The sequence below is a fragment of the Eublepharis macularius genome, chromosome 13 (assembly GCF_028583425.1).
Source record: "Eublepharis macularius isolate TG4126 chromosome 13, MPM_Emac_v1.0, whole genome shotgun sequence".
Classification (NCBI taxonomy): domain Eukaryota; kingdom Metazoa; phylum Chordata; class Lepidosauria; order Squamata; family Eublepharidae; genus Eublepharis; species Eublepharis macularius.
Genome location: NC_072802.1, coordinates 34,732,988 through 34,753,998, shown reverse-complemented (window position 1 = coordinate 34,753,998; position 21,011 = coordinate 34,732,988). Strand labels below are relative to the sequence as shown.

The window sequence follows — 21,011 nt, the reverse complement described above, 5'->3', positions numbered from 1 at the left end:
TAATGGAGATCAGAACCTACAATTCTCCCACAGTGCATGAACTGGAGGTATGTCAATATGCTTAAAAGGAAGCCCAATGAGAACGACAGTCAAAGCGAATGGGATGCATCTGTTTGAAACTTTCACCCGGCCTCCCCCACCTTCTCAGAGGAGTCCTGATAGCCTCAAGGCTTTGCTCTTTGCACCATGTCACTCTCTGGAGCTGTGTTTTGGTTTTTTTTAAGTATCAGTTGTTTGCTTGTAAAACAATAGTCTCCCCAAATCCAAACACTGACTTCTTAAACAAATAATCAACTCATTTACAATCAATAATCTATTTATGCAATGCAATACAGTATGCCTAAGACAGGGAAGGTAGGGATTTATTTATTTATCTATTTAGCACATTTTTATCCTAAGGCACTCCGGACATTAGATTAGGGATTTGGGAAGCCCCCAGGTTCAAATCCCCACTGACACTGAAGCTCATTGGGTGAACTTCAACCAGTTAGTCTCTTACAGCCTAACCTGCCTCACAGGGTTGTTGTGAGGATAAATTGGAGGACCCGAGAACAACATTGTAAGCTGCTTGGCATCCCCATGGGAAGAAGTGGGTAAACAACAGCTGAACAAACCAAAAAAACACTGTTTCCCCCCCTTTCTCTATTTGGCCAATGTTTTCTTTCCTTGAAAATCTCACTTTAAAAAACAAACATAAAATGCCAATTACATACCTGGATTTCAGTCCGGTGGCACCTTAGAGACAGGCAAGCTTTTCAGGGTGTGAGCTTTCGAGAGCCAAAGCTTCCTTCTTCAGATACCAAGAAGGGAGTTTTGACTGTCAAAAGCTTCTATCTTATAAATCTTGATAGTCTCTAAGGTGCCACTGGACTCAAAATCCTACTGTTCTATTACAGACCAACATGGCTACCTACCTGAAACTAATTACATGCCTGTACAACCTAAATAATAAACCAACTCTCTAAAGGCTCAGAGCAGAAGCAGATGCTGGCTAGTTTAGTGGCAGAGTAAATAAATATGCAATCTCAAAACTGTAAGCAAATATTTTATGATGTCTGGATTTAAGTTTCATAGGCATACTGGGTGACTTATGTTTGGTGACTTATGATTGAGACAACAGCACATTCATTCTCAGTGAGCTAGACCATACCTCTTGGCTTGCACTGTTTGATGGAAGACATGCAGGTGGGCTCAAGATCTTGGGAAGATCCTTATTCTTCTGTTTGTGATCATGTTGGAGAGAAAGTAATTGAGTTTGATCTTTGGGAAGAGTTCGATGAAGCTTCTTGCCATGATGTGGTTCTTCAATGGCTTTCTAATGGGGAAACAGAGAGAACAGATTGTGAAGAAAGAATAGCCAAGAAATAAAGAAATCCAACAGAACCGCTGCTGGGACTCCTTAGCCATCTCTTCCATTGAAGGATGAATAGATCTGTGGCCTGGATGCATGATGAGTAGTAACTAGTTAAGGGGTTGAATCAGGCCTCCGGGGTGTGAGTACCCAGGAAAACAATGCACAGCTCACACTATGTGCCCAATATATTTCTGGGAAGGGGAAAAGAATCATTCACATCGGGTGAATAATGTCAGACTTGTGGCTAGATAACTCTCTTACTCCAGGCTACCTTCTGCAATTAGACAACAGTCCATTGTTTCCAAAAGGCTTTTACTGAAGAATTAGTTCATTATAGTCCACTAGCCTGAACACAAGGTCCAGGATGGTACATGTGCATTGTTACCAATGACAGGCAAAGCATGAGGTACAGAGTAACAGATCACAGCAGGCCCAACCTCCCCCCACAGTTCTCAAAACAACCCCTTTGAAGTTAGAAGAGCGAGAAGCTCCCAAGGCCGGTTCTTGGTGGAACGTCGGTAGCCAAAACAATCCTTTTCTGTAAGATAGCTGCCTGGGAACCTTGGCACCTGGAAGAGAGCACTTACACACTGAAAAGATTAAAATGGAGTCGGTTAAGCATAGGCATACAAGAAAGCAGTCTGAACCTGACATTCTGCCCCCTCTAAGATGCTCCCCCTCTGGGTTTCTGTGGGTAGCGAGAGTGGAACGCCTTAACTAATCTAGGGGCATGAACATGTACAGAGTTCACCCATTCATCAAACCCAGAGTCAAAGTCTTTCCACCTAATGAGATAAAATAACTGATTTCTGTGTAATTTAGAGTCCAGGATTTGTTGAACTTCATAGTGGGTTTGATCATCGATCAGAGTGGGGATTGGAGGCGCACGGGTGTGCCATTGATTAGCAGGAGGGACTTTTTTCAACAAACTTACATGGAAGGTATCATGTACATAACGAAGATTCTTTAGCAGATTTAGAGCAACAGTCACTTTGTTGATTACTTTGCGAACAGGAAACAGACCTAAAAATTTCAACGCTAGCTTGCGGCTGGTTTGGGTTGTTTTCAAATTTTTTGTGGAAAGGTAGACTAGATCACCCGGCTGTAATTCCCATTCTGCCGCGCGGTGGCGGTCAGCGTATTTTTTGTAATCCTGTTTGGCTTTGATGAGATGTTTCTTAATCTGCGTCCACTGTTGGGCTGCTTCCCCCCACCATTCGGTGACGTCGTTGGAGGCTGTAGTAGGGGGAGAAAGCGCCTCAAATGGGAAGGGCTTGAAGTGGAAGCCATAGACGATTTTGAAGGGAGTTTCTCCCGTAGAGGCGTGCACGCTGTTATTATACGAGAATTCTGCCAAGGGGAGCAAATCAAACCAATTATCTTGTTGGAAATTAATATAACAGCGCAGAAATTGTTCTAATATCTGATTTGTTTTTTCCGACTGTCCGTCTGTTTCTGGGTGATGGCTTGAACTCAGACCTTGTTCAATACCCAGTAGTTGTAAAAGCTCCCGCCAGAAGTTGGCAACGAACTGTCCGCCGCGATCCGAGATCACCTTGGATGGAAAAGAATGTATTTTTACAATGTTTTTCATAAAGATGTCGGCTAGCTTTCTAGCCGAAGGAATTGTAGTACAGGGTATAAAATGGGCTTGCTTGGAGAATAAATCGACTACAACTAAGATACAATTGTGTCCCTTGGAGGGGGGCAAGTCTGTGATAAAATCCATGGAAATTATTTCCCACGGTCGACTTGGCGTTTCTAGGGGTTGCAGGAGTCCCGGAGGTTTTCCTTTTCGGGATTTGGCGCTGAGACAGATGGGGCAAGACGCTACATATTGTGAAATGTCCTTGCGCATGCCCGGCCACCAAAATTGGCGTTGTACCAAATGAAGTGTTTTTAAGTACCCATAATGACCCGCTGTGGGGGCATCGTGACAGCGTTGTAACACTTCTTTCCTTAAGCTTTTGGGTACATAGAAGCGATCTCCCCAGAGCCATTCCCCCTGATCGGATTGTGCAATTTGTCTTTGGGCACATCTTCCCCCTCCTTTTCCACTTCAGCTTTTAATTTTTCTCTCCATCCCTGATCGGGTTGGGGAAAGCGGGTGGTGCGGCTGCGTGTTGTCACCACGCCCCCTAATTGCGTAGGTGAGAAGACTGTGTCTATTGTCTCCTCCCTTTTGCTTTTGTGTTGGGGCATGCGTGATAGAGCGTCCGCCAAGAAGTTGGTTTTCCCAGGGAGGAAGTTCAATGTGAAATCAAATTTAGAGAAAAACTCCGCCCATCTCAGTTGTTTGGCGTTTAGCCTGCGAGGGCTGCGCAGGGCTTCTAAATTTTTATGATCCGTCCAGACTTCGAAGGGATGGCGGGCTCCTTCTAACCAATGTCTCCATGTAGTGAGAGCTGCTTTTACAGCAAAGGCTTCTTTCTCCCATACATTCCAATTCCTTTCCGATTCTGAAAATTTCCTGGAAAGGAAGGCGCAGGGTTTGAGCTTTTCATCCGCCCCCCGCTGTAGCAGTACACCCCCAATTGCCGTGTCGCTGGCATCGACCTGTACTATGAACGGGCGACTGTCGTCGGGGTGTTGTAGAACGGGTTCTGATACAAACTGCGTTTTAAGGTGCTCGAACGCCGTTTGGCATTCCGCCGTCCAAGCCAGTTTTGCACTTGGTTTTTTGGCTTGGTCCCCCTTATCTTTGGTTTTCAACAGTTCAGTTAGGGGGAGTGTGATTTGGGCGAAATTTGCAATGAACTCTCTATAGAAGTTGGCAAAGCCCAAGAAGGATTGTAATTCTTTGCGGGTTGTGGGGGTTTGCCAATTTAGTACTGCTTGTATTTTACTTGGATCCATTTTCAAACCCTCCTTAGAAATACAATAGCCCAAGTAAGTGAGTTCCGTTTTGTGAAATTCACATTTGGAGAGTTTAATAGGTAACTGGTTATTCATGAGGGTGGTTAAGACTCTCTTTACCAGTTCTACGTGTTCCTCTTCAGTTTCTGAATAAATTAACACATCATCCAGATACACTACCACACCTTTATAGAGGAATTCATGCAGAACCTCATTAATCATGGACATGAAAACTGAGAGGGCTCCGGCCAGGCCAAAAGGCATAACTAAGTATTCATATTGGCCGAGCGATGTGTTGAAGGCTGTTTTCCATTCATCCCCCTCTCGAATACGAACGTGAAAGTAAGCATCTTTCAAATCTAATTTCGTAAAGATCTTACCTTGAGCCACGACGTTGAGTAGATCTCTTATGAGCGGAATAGGGTAGGCATTGCTGGAAGAGACCGCATTAAGACCTCGAAAGTCCGTGCATAATCTCAAGCCCCCATCTTTCTTTTTTACAAAAAGTACTGGCGCTGCATGGGGACTGTTAGCTGGCCGAATAAATCCTCTTTGAAGGTTGAGGTTGATGAATTTGCGGAGCTCCTCTCTTTCGTTGGGACTCATAGGGTATAGGCGGCCTTTGGGCAGCGAGGCGCCAGGTAAAATTTCCACAGCACAGTCTGTCCTCCTGTGAGGAGGTAACGAGTTGGCTTCTTCTTCTGTGAAGGCTTGGGTGTACGCCCTGTATTGTTTGGGTATTAGGTTGATTTCTTCCTGGGAGAGGAGAGCCGGTTCGGTTGTGGTCGGATCTTTTCCCCAATTTTGATCCCACCGATGACTTTTGCATGACTCATGGGTAAATGTGATGCTTCCCTCTGCCCAGTTGATGTAGGGGTTATGATCGCATAACCACCGGCTCCCCAGAATCAAGGGGTACTTTGCTGTGGCACTAATAACGAAAGATCTTTTTTCCCAATGTTGTCCCATGCCTGTGATGATTGGCATGGTTTCGGTAGTCACTGGATTCATGTTAGTGCCATCCATTTGCTCGAAAATGACCGGTATGTCTAAGTCTTTGACAGGGAGTACTAGTCCGTGTACCAAGGCTGGTGCAATAATGTCTCTAGAGCAGCCCGAATCAATGAGGGCTTGTACCCGGATGTGCATCTTTCTGTCAGCATTCACTAAAGTCACTGGTATGAAGAGTATGGACCCATACGGTCGGTTCGGAACCGGAACTGACTGAGGTTTGATCTGCCGTTTGGGTCCTTTCACGACAGATCCATTTCGTTTCCCGAGGAGGGGCTTTCTGGATTCTCCCCTCCCGCCATCGCCGTTGGATCATATTCCATAACTTCTTCCAGTTCTAGCCCTCTCTCAGGGGGATTTCTTCTCGGCGCTCCCCTACCTCTTGCCATTCTGGGGGCTGGGGTAGGGCGTGGTGGCGCCGGGTAGGCAGCGGGGGCTGGGCGTCTGAGTTGGAGCAGAGGTCTTTGCACAGGCCGATAAGGACATTGCGCTGCAAAATGACCACTTTGTCCACACTGCAAACACAATCCTTGTTGCCATCTAGCATCTCTCGCTCCACGGATAGCGTAGCCAGCCCCCCGGCTCCCTCGAGCAGGAGTGGAGGAGCGTCTCTGGCCCGGAGGTTGTTGGTGCTGCTCCACCAAACGAACTTCCATCAGACGGTTTTCTACTTCACAGGTCAATTGTATCCACCCCAACAGCGTAGGAGGATTATCTTGCATTAAAGCTCTGTCCAGTAATCTAGGGTTTAAACCCTGTTTAAACATGATAATCTTGGTGGATTCCTCACACCTTGGGCATTTGGCAGCGAGTTGTCGGAATTTTGCGGCATAGTCTCTAGCCGACATGCTGCCTTGCCTGATAGCCTGCAATTCTGTTCGGGCTCTGGTTTCTTCTAGGGGATCCTCATATTGAGCTCGGTGTCCGGGGTCTGGGTCCCAGCCCCCAGACTTGGTAGGAGGGAACAGCGGGTCAGCCAGGCTGACGGGCAAACAGAGGGGGCAGCCAGCAGACAGCAGGTCAACTGGTCAGCCAGCTGACAGCAGGTCAACCAGTCTGACTGGCAGGCAGAGGGGGCAGCTGGGGTACAGCAGGTCAACCCCTCCCACAGGCAAATGGACCCAGAACCTGCCAGTGCCAGGGGCAAGGGGCAAAAGCCCAGAGCCTCAGGAGGCAGAGGGAGACAGAGAGAGGCCAGCGAGTCCCACTCCCCTAGGAAGGGAAAGGGGGCTAGGCAAGGTGGAAGGGGGCAAGGGCAGAGGGACTGGGAGCCCAGCAGTCACCCACCCAAAGACCTTACCTGAGGAGGAGAAGCAGCAGCAGCCCCAACAACCCAAAGCCATGCCCCAGCTAGGAAATAGTAGCCTGGCCCAGGAGTTGCCAAAAGCCAAGCCACTCCAGGTGGGGCTATTGGAGGCACTCTGCAGGAAGCCCTGGGCAACCAGCCAAGGAGCCGCAGCTGGACCCACCTTCAGCCATCAGCTCTGCCAGGGAGGCTGGGCTGCTAGCCGGGGGACTGCAGCTGGACATGCCTTCAGCAATCAGCCAAGGCAGGGAGGCTGGGCAGCCAGAGAACAAGGCACAGCTGGTGCTGGTCAGTGGGGCCAGATCAGCTACCCCAGCTGCAACTGCTTGGTGCAGCCCAAGGCCAGGCTGGAAGAGGGGTGGGGCAGTAGAAGGAAGCCCTATAAAAGCTGGCTGGGAAGAGCCCTGTGGTGGTGGGTGTGAGTGAGGAGTGATGATGTGGAGTGAGAGCAGTAAGATGCAAGGGTGGAGGTTTGGAGGAGAGTTCTGGAAGGAGGAGATGAAGGAGGACGCAGAGGGTAAGCAGGCCAGGTTGAGCAGGCCAGCGAGTGGACTGAGAGGGAGTCTGGGTGAGGTATACCGCCCCTCCTTCCACAGAGCAGGGTCCTGCAGAATCCCTGGCCCCCCTGTGACGTCAGGAGCAGACCGCCCAGTGCCACGCCCAGCGGCAGCAGCGGCAAGCCCTGACAAGTTGGTGGCCCGTACGGGGAGAGACGTTCCAACGCAGGCACCAGTCAAGGGGCGGCCTCCCAAGGCCGCCGCCCCAGCGGAGCTTGGACCGTGGCTGGAGGAACGCCAGGATAGGATGTGGGGAAAGCTGGAGGCAGCCTACCCAGACGCTCCAGTAGAACTAGCACAGACAGCGGAGCTGCAGAGGCAAGCCGGCGTGCTCACTGAGGCCTTGCCAAGGGTTTGCGCCCTCGTTTGGGAAAATAACCCACCGCCTGGCAAGCAGGTGCAGAGTCTATGCGCCACCGTGAAGATAGGCCGGCTGATCCTACAAGCCCTGTTGGACTCTGGGAGTGCAGTCTCAGCAATTCGGCCCCAGCTCCTCCCAGCTGCCACCCCAGTGTACCGCTGGATCCCGGTGACGGATGTGATGGGCCGCACCCAGCCGTACCCTACGGCCCTAATCACGATAGAGTACCTAGGGGTCCGCCACCAAATGGAAGTTGCCCAGTTAGCTCACCTACCCGTACCAATACTGCTGGGAAGAGATGCCCCAGGTTTCTTCAGGCTCCTTCAGCAGGCAGCGAAGAAATTGGGAAGAGACACCCCAGGGACCGCCGGGTCTCGGCTGAAGGCGGCAGGGGAAGTGACAGGCCCACAAGTTGCCACCGCTCTGCAAGTGGAGGAGGCCAACGACCCGGGAGAGGGTCCCTCCACCAGGCCAGGGGCAGAACCACGGACGGGAGGCCCAGCTGGAACCCTGACAGACCGCCCATTCCGTGATGCCCAAGGGGCAGATGAGTCTTTGCAGCGCTTGCGAGAGACAGCCGCTCGTGAGGAGGAGCAAGTGCGGGATGAACGGAGGTCCCAACGGCTCCCTCGCATCGAGAAGCAAGGAGGGGTCTGGGTTCGCATAGCTCGTGCCCCAAATGGCCAGGGGGAGGTCCGCCAACTACTTGTGCCAGCAGCCTATCGGGCGGAAGTCCTCCGCACGGCCCATGAGCATGCTTGGTCCGGGCACCTCGGGCACCACAAGACCCTGAGGAAGGTTCTTGAGCAATTCTTCTGGCCCTCCGTGAATGCAGACGTGAAGGCCCACTGCCGCTCGTGTCCCACCTGCCAGCGGGTGGCAGCCCGCCGCCCGCCGAAGGCCCCCCTCTCCCCGCTGCCCGTCATGGAGACGCCCTTCCAACGCATCGCAATGGACTTCATCGGACCGCTGCCACGCACACCCCGGGGCCATCGCTTTGCCCTGGTGATTGTGGACTATGCCACGCGGTTCCCCGAGGTCATCCCGCTGAAGACCATGCAGACCCCGGGGATGGTACGGGCACTGTCCAAGTTTTTCGCGATGGTGGGGCTGCCAGATGAAATTTTGACGGATCGGGGGGGCCCGTTCCGTGCCACAGCCATGCGTCAGCTCTGCCGGAATTTGGGGATCCGGCAGGTGTTCACCTCGGCGTACCACCCTCAAACAGACGGGTTGGCAGAGCGGCTGAACCAGACTGTCAAGGAGGCCCTGAAGAAGATGACGCGGGACAAGCCTCACCAGTGGGACTTGTACATCGACCCGCTCATGTTCGCCCTCCGGGAGACCACGCAGGCCTCCACTGGCTTCAGCCCATTCGAGCTGCTATATGGGCGCAAGCCAAGGGGGATGCTCTCCCGGCTGACGGAACGCTGGGGGCCCCAGGCCAGCAGCCCCGCGCCCCCCATACAGGAGTACGTGAGCCGGCTCCGTGACCGGGTGCAACAGTCCCAAGCGGAGGCAAATCGCAGACTGACTCGCACCCAGTCAAAGCAAAAGGCCGCCTATGACCGGGGTGCGCGGATGAGGACTTTCCAGGCCGGAGAGGAGGTCCTCGTGCACCACTCGGTGTTCCCAAGAGAGGAAGGGGACCCATGGAGGGGTCCCTACCAGATTCGAAGGGTGCTGGGCCCCACCACCTACGAAGTCCAGTGTGGGGTCGGCCGGCGTCGGCGGAAGACCCTGCATGTGAACCTCCTAAAGCAGTGGCACGAGCGCCCAAAAGAGGAGTGTGGCGTGGCTGAGGATCCGCTAGAGCTCCCTGACAGTGTGCTGCCTTGGACCACTGATGCCCCGGAGTTTGAGGAGCCCAAGGTGGACCCTCAGCTCGACCCAGCTCAGAGGGCCCAGCTACAAGACCTCTGGGCTCGGATTCCCGGGGTCTTCTCCCGCAGGCCGGGCAGCACGAGCCTGATCCAACATGCCATTCCAACGGACCCGGGGCAGACAGCCCGGGCTACCTGGCGCCCCATCCCCAGGAAGCGGTGGGAGGCAGTGGAGAAGGAGACCGACGAGATGCTCAGGCTTGGGGTAATCGAGCCCTCGCGAAGCGCTTGGAGGAGCCCGATAGTCTTGGTGCCCAAGCCGGATGGGACCACCCGATTCTGCATCGACTATCGCGAACTGAATAAGGTGGCCCAGTTCGATGCATACCCCATGCCCCGAGCAGATGTGTTGGTAGACCACCTAGGGTCCGCCCGCTACCTGTCGGCCCTAGACTTGACGAAGGGCTACTGGCAAGTGCCCGTGCGGCCAGCGGACCGGGAGAAGACAGCCTTTGCCACCCCACGAGGCCTCTTCCAGTTCAAGAAGATGCCGTTTGGTCTACACGGGGCAGCAGCCACGTTTCAGCGGCTGGTGGACCAAGTGCTGGGAGAGTGCCGGGCGTATGCAATGGCGTACATAGATGACATCATCATCTTCAGCCCGGACTGGCCCACCCACCTCCAACACTTGGAAGCTGTCATGAGGGCCCTCCAGCGAGCCGGACTACGGGCTAACCCAAAGAAGAGCCACCTGGGGTTCCAGGAACTCCAGTACCTGGGCTTTGTGGTCGGGGGAGGCCGAGTTCGCCCACCACCAGACAAGGTGGCCTCAATAGCTGATGCCCCCCAGCCCCGGACCAAGAAGCAGGTCCGACGTTTCCTGGGACTACTGGGGTATTACGGGCGGTTCATCCCCCACTTTGCCTCCCGAGCCGCCCCCCTGACAGACTGCTTAAAGAAGGGGCTGCCCAACCAAGTCCGGTGGACCCCAGCACTAGAAGCAGCTTTCAAGGACCTGCGGTCAGCCCTCTCTAATACCACAGCCCTGTGGAACCCGGACTTTGACCGACCCTTTACGCTGGCCACAGACGCTTCTGACACCGGCCTTGGGGCAGTCCTGACTCAGGAACGTGACGGAACCGACGTCCCCATCCTCTTCCTGAGTCGGAAGCTGCAGCCCGCAGAGAGGCGCTATGCAACAGTGGAGCGGGAGGCCCTAGCGGTCAAGTGGGCAGTGGGGGCCCTGCAATACTACCTGGCCAATAATCCCTTTGTCCTACTAACGGACCATGCGCCCCTGCAGTGGCTCCACCACATGAAGGCACACAACCCCCGTGTGCTGCGGTGGTACCTCTCCCTCCTCCCCTTCCGGTTCACCATCAAGTACCGCAAGGGGGCGCAGCATGTGGATGCGGACTTCATGTCCCGCATGTTTGAGTCTGACCCTGACCCCCACAACTCAAAGCTAAGCGGGGGTGTGTGTCCGGGGTCTGGGTCCCAGCCCCCAGACTTGGTAGGAGGGAACAGCGGGTCAGCCGGGCTGACGGGCAAACAGAGGGGGCAGCCAGCAGACAGCAGGTCAACTGGTCAGCCAGCTGACAGCAGGTCAACCAGTCTGACTGGCAGGCAGAGGGGGCAGCTGGGGTACAGCAGGTCAACCCCTCCCACAGGCAAATGGACCCAGAACCTGCCAGTGCCAGGGGCAAGGGGCAAAAGCCCAGAGCCTCAGGAGGCAGAGGGAGACAGAGAGAGGCCAGCGAGTCCCACTCCCCTAGGAAGGGAAAGGGGGCTAGGCAAGGTGGAAGGGGGCAAGGGCAGAGGGACTGGGAGCCCAGCAGTCACCCACCCAAAGACCTTACCTGAGGAGGAGAAGCAGCAGCAGCCCCAACAACCCAAAGCCATGCCCCAGCTAGGAAATAGTAGCCTGGCCCAGGAGTTGCCAAAAGCCAAGCCACTCCAGGTGGGGCTATTGGAGGCACTCTGCAGGAAGCCCTGGGCAACCAGCCAAGGAGCCGCAGCTGGACCCACCTTCAGCCATCAGCTCTGCCAGGGAGGCTGGGCTGCTAGCCGGGGGACTGCAGCTGGACATGCCTTCAGCAATCAGCCAAGGCAGGGAGGCTGGGCAGCCAGAGAACAAGGCACAGCTGGTGCTGGTCAGTGGGGCCAGATCAGCTACCCCAGCTGCAACTGCTTGGTGCAGCCCAAGGCCAGGCTGGAAGAGGGGTGGGGCAGTAGAAGGAAGCCCTATAAAAGCTGGCTGGGAAGAGCCCTGTGGTGGTGGGTGTGAGTGAGGAGTGATGATGTGGAGTGAGAGCAGTAAGATGCAAGGGTGGAGGTTTGGAGGAGAGTTCTGGAAGGAGGAGATGAAGGAGGACGCAGAGGGTAAGCAGGCCAGGTTGAGCAGGCCAGCGAGTGGACTGAGAGGGAGTCTGGGTGAGGTATACCGCCCCTCCTTCCACAGAGCAGGGTCCTGCAGAATCCCTGGCCCCCCTGTGACGTCAGGAGCAGACCGCCCAGTGCCACGCCCAGCGGCAGCAGCGGCAAGCCCTGACACTCGGATTGCGTCTACCAGCCCTTGGAGGGTATCTAACTCAGGGGCCCCCACGTTATACAATCCTACATACCAGTCAGCTGCTTTGCCTTGAAGACGTGACCCCAGATGTTCGATTTGACTAGCTTCACTTCCGAAAAGATGCCCCCAATGATTAAAAAATTGCACTACTTGTACTAGGAAAAATCCCAATTTGGAAGGGTCCCCATCGAACGTAGCATCCAACTTGACCCAACCCATTGGAAGGTCTTGTCGAGGGGCCGGCGCCGGCATTGGATAGACATCGAGTGGTTCGAGGGGTTGTCGCGGGGCCGGGGCCGGCATTGGATAGACGTCTAGCGGGCCGAGGGGTCGCGGAGCTGGCAGCATCTGTGGTCTCTGTGGTAGAGGTTGTTGCGGGTGTGGTCGCGGCTGGCGCAGTGGAGGTACTCCCGGGCGCGGCTGGGGAAAAAGTCCTCTCGGTATAGGTTGCGTTGGCCGCATTGGTGCTGGGTCCGCTGCCCCTCTCGGCCGCGGCTGATGAGGGGCCGGTCGTAATGGTTGGGGATGGAGTGGTAGCGGACGAAGCGGAGGCGTATCACCTCGCGGCCCCGGGGTTGGTCCCGCTTGCGTTGTAGGTGGAGGGGCTACCGGCTGATCAGCTTGCGTCGTGGTTGGAGGGAGTATTGGACCCCCCGGTTGTATCGGTTCCCCTCCGCCGTTGGTGGGACGGGGCTCCCCCGGTTGCGGTCCGTCACCCCCTCCACTGGTTCCGTCGTCAACTGGTCCGGCCGGCTGGTCAGGCTGGGAATCATCTGGGCATGAATCATCGGGAACGGGTCCTTCTCCGGGGACCTCTTCCTCATCCCCCGTCTCTGGTGGCTGTTGCGGCCAGGGTTGCGGCTGAGGCAGGAGCGTTTGGAGATTGGCCAGACTCTGGCTGATGTCTGGCCATCCAGCGGGCCGTTCACGACCGCCGTCCCCCGCGACTAGCACCGACAGCAAGTGGACGGCACTGGCTAAACTTTCTTCCATATTTATGAGTCTGTTTTCCAAGAGCTGTACTCTCCCCATGGTTTCCTCACCCTCAGCAGCTTCGGCCGTCTGCGAGGTTTGCCCAGTTTCAGTCCGCGGCCCCGTGGTGAGCGTTTGCTGCCAAGGCAAGGGTGCCTCGTCTCCTCGCTCCTCTTGGGACCTCGCGGCTAAAACTCCTTTTGTCAGGCCGGTGATTGCCGATATACCTGAGTCAATGGCTAACGTTCTGCTCTGCAGTTGCACCCACTGGTGCTCACTTACGTCTCGTTGCCCCGACCACGGGGTGACTTCCGCATAATCCCAACTCAAGGTGCCACGGCGGGACGCATCCCACTCCGATTGTTCGGTCGTTCTATTCCAGTAAATCCAAGATTGATCACCGGCTTGTTCAGGGATGGATTCCAGGCTACGCCGACTATCCAGCTGTAAGTGCGTGAACATCGTGCTGGCCCTCCTATCCCTGGTTTCCCTTGGTCGCGCACCCCACTGTGTCGGGGTAGGCAGCGATAGCAGTGGGAGAGCCGTGGCCCGAGGCTGCGTATCCGCCCTGCTTGGAGCAAGGGTATAGATCGTTGTAACCGAGGAGTTATCCTCCCTCGGTGCAGGTACTTGAGTGTCCGAGCCTTGAGAGCCGGGAGAGGCATACGGGTCAAACAAAGGATCCCTGACAGGGACAGCTTTGGAGTCCGTCTGATCCGGCTTAGGCATTGGAAAATGAGATTGGTAACAAAATGTCAGACTTGTGGCTAGATAACTCTCTTATTCCAGGCTACCTTCTGCAATTAGACAACAGTCCATTGTTTCCAAAAGGCTTTTACTGAAGAATTAGTTCATTATAGTCCACTAGCCTGAACACAAGGTCCAGGATGGTACATGTGCATTGTTACCAATGACAGGCAAAGCATGAGGTACAGAGTAACAGATCACAGCAGGCCCAACCTCCCCCCACAGTTCTCAAAACAACCCCTTTGAAGTTAGAAGAGCGAGAAGCTCCCAAGGCCGGTTCTTGGTGGAACGTCGGTAGCCAAAACAATCCTTTTCTGTAAGATAGCTGCCTGGGAACCTTGGCACCTGGAAGAGAGCACTTACACACTGAAAAGATTAAAATGGAGTCGGTTAAGCATAGGCATACAAGAAAGCAGTCTGAACCTGACAAATAATGCATACTAATTACCCAGCTTACACAAGATGTCATTGTAACAGAGCTAGAAGTTCCCACTCACAAGTGCTAGTCCCAGTCCACCACGTGAAAGATGAAAGATGGGACCACAGGGTTAAATATCTTGACTGAATACAAGATAAACAATAGAGAAGACACCTGGACGTTTGGGCTATAGACATTAATGGACAGCAGTGAAAGATAATACAGTATACTCTTCACATGACTGCTTCATGATGGAGCCAGAAGGGGAAAAGGCAATCAGACTCTTCTGAATTGGCAGGATGTACGTATGGACTGTTCACAACTGACATTAGGAGTCAAGGGGGGGGCAGCAGGATCTGGCAGGTCCCTCTGACCCTGTGTGGTTTGGCATCATTTGAAAACAGAGTCAGTACAAAATGCACACATCTCAGTGAGAAAGGCAGACTATTAATAACATCATCATCATCATCATCATCATCATCATCATCATCATCATCATGCAGCCTACATGGGTAGGTACCATTGCAATGACGTGGAACTATTCAGGGTTGATGCTGAATGAACACAAGGGGGTGCTAGCAGGAGCTATCCTTCCACTCTATTTGCATTCATTCACCTTGTAATTTAAGTTGTGAACAGCCCTTACACCTGTGGTATGTATCAGTAATTAATTACACATATAGGCAATAGACTACATTTCAAAAGGGACTGAACCGAGAAGGGCAAAGAGCAATTTTTTTAAAAAATTAATAAATGAAAAGCCTTCCACCATTTGCTTCAATGAAGAAAAACAAACATTTCGTGAGCTGTGACTCACGAAAGCTCATACCCTACCACAAATTTTGTGAGTCTTATAGGTGCTACTGGGCTCTTGCTCTTTTCTACTGCTACAGACAGACTAACATGACTACCCGTCTTGATCTATCTCCAAGTGAGCGACTTTTGAAAGACCGTCAATTAATATGCTTATAGTGGGCCAGTGCTCCTCTTTGCGTGGAGGTGGAGTGATCAAGCATCCTCTTCCCTCCAAACAGATACTCTACATTAAGGCCTGTTTTTAGTGTAGCCCAATTTGAGCAAGCCTCTCTCCATTTCTGTAGGAGTAAAGAAATGAGGGATTATGAATGCTCCGTCCAATGTAATATAACAACAACAACGTTCACTTTATATACTGCCCTTCAGGACAACTTAATGCCCACTCAGAGCAGTTTACAAAGTATGTCATTATTATCTCCACAACAAAACACCCTGTGAGGTGGGTGGGGTTGAGAGAGCTCCAGAGAGCCGTGACTAGCCCACCATCACCCAGCTGGCTTCAAGTGGAGGAGTGGGGAATCAAACCCAGCTCTCCAGATTAGAGTCCCGCGCTCTTAACCACTACACCAAACTGGCTCTCATGTAACATGTGCCCACAACGTTGCATTGGATAAGAGAACAGCATCTGTTCCTTCAGCACACCAAGAAGACCACTTGCCAAGTAAAAGTGTACAAACCACAGAAGTCGCAGAGATGTCCTCCCTGACACAGTAAAATCCATACCTGCTGGCTCTCCAATTTCTTCGCTCCTTCCACTTTGCAATGCTCATCCTCAGTAGTTCTCCTGCAATCTTTATCTTTCTCGGCTTTGCTTTGAGCTGGTTTGATCTCTGGACATCGTCTTTCAAAGCTCTGATGCTTCCGCAGTTCTTCTCTCTTCTGGTGCTAAACACATGCCAGGAAATTATATTGGTTTTGTTTCGCTCATAAAAGGAGCTATAATGATGTCACATGGCTGCTAGTATTAGTAACTCTGTGCCAACATGGCTTAGAAACAGTGGGGTCCTACACCCTGCGGTATCCACTGATCTATAAAAGTAGTGGATCCTCCAGTCTTTATTAATTTACTCCTGTAGACATGTTAAACTAGCAAGTGGCATGGAAGGCCCACGAAGACAAGATATACAAAGACAGGAGCCCAGTCAAATATGGTAACATACAACCCATGTACATCCAGTTTTTAAAAAATCTCAGGTAAGAGATGCTGAGAAAGACCCATCTCTGCCTGCGAGACTCTGGAGAGCTGCTGCCAGTCACAGCAGACAGCACTGAGACAGATGAATGAATGGTCCAGCTATCTATACATCCAAGTTGCTCAGGGCAACATACATGGTTCTCCTCCTTGCTTTGTTCTCACAACAACCCTGTGAGGAAGGTTAGGCTCCAAGAGAGAGAGCCTGGCCAAGGTCATACAGTAAACTTCTTGGCTGAGTGAAGATTTGAATTCAGATCTTCCAGGTCCTATTCTGACCATGCTAACCACTGTATCGCACTGATTCTTAGGCAACTTCATGTTGGAGTTATTTTAATATGCAGCTGGACACATTTTTAGCCATGTGGAAAAAGTGTATGCAGCTGAGCATAAAAATAAATACATGAGAAAGATGAAAACAGAATACTCTCTCTTTCGTTTTCTGCCATTTTATTTTCCTTCCTGATCTCTGGTTTTTTTTTTTTTTTGCCCTCTTGCAGTCAGAAAAAGTTTTGGCATGTTTTGGTATGTTTTGCTTAGAGACTGAGAGGAGGGATGTATGCTGCACTGGATGCTTGCAACTGTTGTGGGGGAGGGCAGAATCTAATTATTGTGAAGACATAACACGGCAGATGTTAAAAAACTTTTTAAAAGGTTCATATTAAATTATTATACAAATGCTTGTTCTTCTAGCTCTATTACTCCAAAAATGCAACCCAAACCAGAACTATACCCTTCTAAACCCATTGACTTTAATAGACTTAGAATGCACGTTTGTTTAAGATCGCACTATTAGGCTGCAATGCTAAAAGCACTTTCTTGGAAAGGAATCCCCACCGACTTTTCTGAGCAGACCTTCTTAAGGTTGTACCCTTAGCATTCCTAAAACCTCCTGCCTCTTTACTTTGCTCTTCCCTTGTTTCCCTCTAAACCTTGAATGCTATTCTAGAAGACCTGTGTCAAATTCTCAAAATCCACCTCTTCTACAAAGTCTTTGGCTTAATCCTTCAATCTTCGCTCGAAACCAAAGTGAAGCTTCAGCTCTTATAACTGCAGTTGCACATACCCGTTCCCATTACACATCCGCAGTGGTTTCATCTCATTTTCTCTCTCCCCTTTTCCTTCTGCTGTTTTTCTCCTCTATCAAAATTTATATTGTAGGAGCAGGAACCTGCCTTTTTCTGCCTGTCTAAGTCTGTATAGAGTCATTGACAGTGCTAAACAAATTAATAAATATATATAAATAACAGTAATCAATTAATAACTGATGCAAATTTGTGACATTGTTAAATGTTACAAATGCTTTTTGTATAATGCTTTTTTGTATAATGCTTTTTTCTACTTGATATAGTAAAACAAATATCAAGTCCTACAAATCCTACATCCTCCAGCTTTTTCCTTTGCAGTCTTTGTTCCACAATTCGTTTCTGCCTGTCTTCCAGGAGCTGCTTTTTGTACTTTTCCTGGTCTTTCAATTGCTGTTGCTGCATTTGCTGCTGTCGTTGAGGATCCGAACGATTTTTGTTCTCCTGTTGAAGCCGCAGGAATTCACGTCGGAGGGTGGATTCCCCAGGGAGATTGACTATAGAGCTTAAAAGAAAAGGAAGTATCTGTCTGACTAACTATATTATTCAGACTACACAGCAAACACAAAACTGTCAGGGGGGAATGGCTTGCCTCATACATTACAGCATTAGAATGTTCCAGAAAATCTCCACAGAATCTTCCCACCCCTCCACTCTGTATTTATGACACCTCTGTCTTAACAACACTTCAGAATCTAGGGTAAAGCTGATTATCTGCTTGTTCACTAGAGACTTTATTTCAGTTGTCTTCCCAAAACAAATTTTAGCATCTGTTCACGCTGTATATTTAACAGCGAACATTGGTCAGTAATAAAAGAGGATTCAGATACATTCTGAGTTTGTACAGGAGCCCATCAGGCCCAGGGAAAAAAAACCCTAAAAAGAGGATCCAAAGTTTAGCTGAGTTTGCCTTAAACCCCTGTTGATAAATATCGTACAGGATTTTCCAACTTTGTTCCCCCTGAAAAATGTGGCTTCTTATCCCAAGCAGGACCTAACTGCTCTTAACTTCTCTTTGGCTCGTATTACCCAATTCCCTCTTTCCCTTAAAAATCATTCCCTTCACTGTTCCTGGTGTGAAGCTGTGCTGAACAAGCTGCTTCCAAAAAGGGTCAGATAAATGGCAAGTTCTGAAAAAGGTGACCTTGAGGATCAAGGATGGAAAACTCAGTTCCCAAGAGGTAGGGCTAGAGGGAAGGAATTAGTCAATAAGTAACAACGTAAGTCATCTAGAGATCTGTAAACTCCTTGTGAGGGGAAGACAGAGGAAGCTTATGATGAAAGTGATCCTATGACTTTAGCATGATTCATACATTATCAGAACAAGGGAACTGTTTCTGTGTGACTAAATCTCCCACTGTACCACTAACTTCTGCAGGGATGGTACATATGAACCCAGAAAATTATGGGCCTCTAGGGACATGGCTCAGTGTTACAGCACATTTTTGCATGTCCTAGATTCAATCCCTGGCTCCTTTAGGATCTCAGGTAGCAGATACTGGGAAAGGCCTGAGAACAGAGATTACTGCCAGTCAGAGAAGACAACACTGAATTACATGAACCAGTAGTCTGAGGGCCAAGCTACAAGTGATGAATGACACTTGAATGGCAAGTGGATTGAGTGGAGGGCAAGTGAACAGGGAGAAATACATTTGCTGTTCAAGTGTCATTCGTCACTTGTAGCTTGGCCCTGAGTCTGTAAATATAGTTTGTGTTCTTCCTATGCAAGAATTGCCTAGTCCTGAAGGAGAACTTGTCATTTGCCTGCCCCAGGCTATTCCTTCTGTCAGATAGCAGTTGGGGATTGGATCACCAAGAAGCAGCTCCCTAGTTTTGCTGGTAAAGTACATATTGAAGTTTGGAATGCTCTCTCTTGGGTGACTATCTAGATTTTATTTTCGACCACAATATTTAACCTTGGTTCTCCTTCATCTTCATTCAGCTCATCACCTTCTTCCTCACTTCCACTGTATTCATATTCAGTTTCATCTAAATAAAAAGAAAAGAGAAAAAAAGGGGGGGGATCAAAATCTGATAAGAAGTGTTTCTGTAGCAGCTGTTATATTCTTTTTCAACATGTACATATCCACACCCATCCACTGAGGTCATGTTTGAGTTTCAAAAACTGAGTTTTTTTGTTCTGAAACTTGGGTTGACTCATCAAATTGTAAGTACACATATACAAATCTAAAACCAGTACCAAAAATGAGATCATTAATTCCTGAGATTTCTAACGTGTCAGCTTTTGCCGCATTTGGAATTTCAGAACCTTTTCATTCCAGTCCTACTTATATCTGTGCTTCCTTTGAAACTCTCAGAGTGGCTCATGTGTGATTCTCAGTGGTCTTCCCACTAGGAACTTATCAAGTCTAATGTTCCAAAAGTAGGTGTTCTTAAGCTGTCCACTGCAACATTTCAATATTTTTTGGTCCAATTAAGCAGGAGATAAGGGAGAGTCAGCATCTCAACTTTAGTACAAGAAAAAAATCCTGAAACATTCTAAACTATCTTATCCTCATTTAGGAACACTCAGAACTTTGTAGGAGTTTGCCGAGTTAGTTTAAAATTCCAGTCTCATTCTCCCAGTTGACATCTGCAGAGGCGTATTATCAAGTAAACCAAGATTTTTAGGACCACTTTGCACATTTCTAAGGAGTAGCAAGATACTTCAAATTCACACCTAAAAACATGATGTGTGAATACAACAGACAGATGTCTGCAAATTTGCGTATCACGTGGGTATGCTAATAAGGGAATTCTAGTTAGGTGCGGGTTTTTGTTGAGTGTGCACAGACCTTAATGTGTAAATATGCCCTCATTCTCATTGTGTTCATACAGTACTTTCCTAGAAGGATGAAGCTGGTGAAATTTTTGTCCTCACCTTTCTCTCCCTTTTTCTTCCTCGTCCTGTCCAGGTGGTCCTTTAGCAAGATGCGCACTTGCCGCTCATTCTGCATGTCTCTGATAAAGGAATGTTTGAGCAAGGTTTCTGTGGCTGGGCGATGCACATAATTCTTAACCAGACAACTGTCAACGAAGTTAAGAAATTTCTTTGACCTTAAAAAAAAACAAACTCACGTTACTCAGAACTTTTCTCTGCTCATTCCTCAAATCATTTGATATGCTGTCTGTACAAAATTTGCCAAGCATGGATGTAAGGAAAATAAATGGATGGAGCTGGGCAATGCATGCCTAAAGACCTGAGGTAAGCAGGCAGTTGTACAGATGAAGCTGACTTATCAATCAGACCACTGGTCCATCTAGCTCAGTACTGTCTACTGTACAACTTGAAACAATTATATGAGCTGGAATTGATCATTATGAAGTCAGCTGCACCACAGAACCCTATAAATCCATCTCGCTCTGCCCCCATGAATCAAGTCCACCGAGAAAGGTAGTGACCAAGCTGCAGAGGTTGCAGTGTCTGCAGCAACCCCAGAATCTAGGCTAGAGTCTCTCTAGGAGCCTGTGAGACAGATGGTATAATCAGGTAACATACAGCTCAAGTTTCTAGGGAGCAACAGAGGGTGGGCTGCATGTTGTACATTCATAGTCTATGACTGACAGCAGCTCTCCAGGATCTCAGGCAAAGAAAGGCACTTTTCAACACCTGGAGATTCCAAGGACAAAACCCAGGGCCATCTTCTGGCAAAGCAGGAAGAGGCATGACTCCTCTTCCAAATACAGCTCGGAGCAGGCAGTCTGTGCTTGCTGTCTCTAATCAGGGCTTTCAGAAGGAAGCTTTGGTGCCTCACCTTCCACACCATCAGGGCCACCTTTCTACCACAAGCTTTTCAGGTTGGATTGCATTGATACAAGCCTTTCCACCCGATTCCACATTCATTCAAACTGATCCCAAGAACCCACTGGTCTTTGGTCTGAGCAATTTGTCTCCCTGAAGTGGATGGTACCTAGTTAAACTTATCTGCTCCTCATTGGCT

General features: G+C 50.2%; 1 protein-coding gene across 1 annotated transcript in view; it reads right to left on the bottom strand.

Moving 5' to 3' along the window:
* NRK (Nik related kinase) overlaps positions 1-21,011 on the bottom strand; it is a 128,717-nt gene that overhangs the window by 56,148 nt on the left and 51,558 nt on the right. Inside the window, exons 10-14 of the mRNA XM_054996027.1 lie at positions 19,952-20,127; positions 18,987-19,059; positions 17,368-17,575; positions 15,517-15,678; positions 1,151-1,315 (exon numbers count right to left, since the gene is read on the bottom strand). Of these exons, the coding sequence (XP_054852002.1) occupies positions 1,151-1,315; positions 15,517-15,678; positions 17,368-17,575; positions 18,987-19,059; positions 19,952-20,127 (784 nt within the window). The remainder of the gene's footprint in view (positions 1-1,150; positions 1,316-15,516; positions 15,679-17,367; positions 17,576-18,986; positions 19,060-19,951; positions 20,128-21,011) is intronic.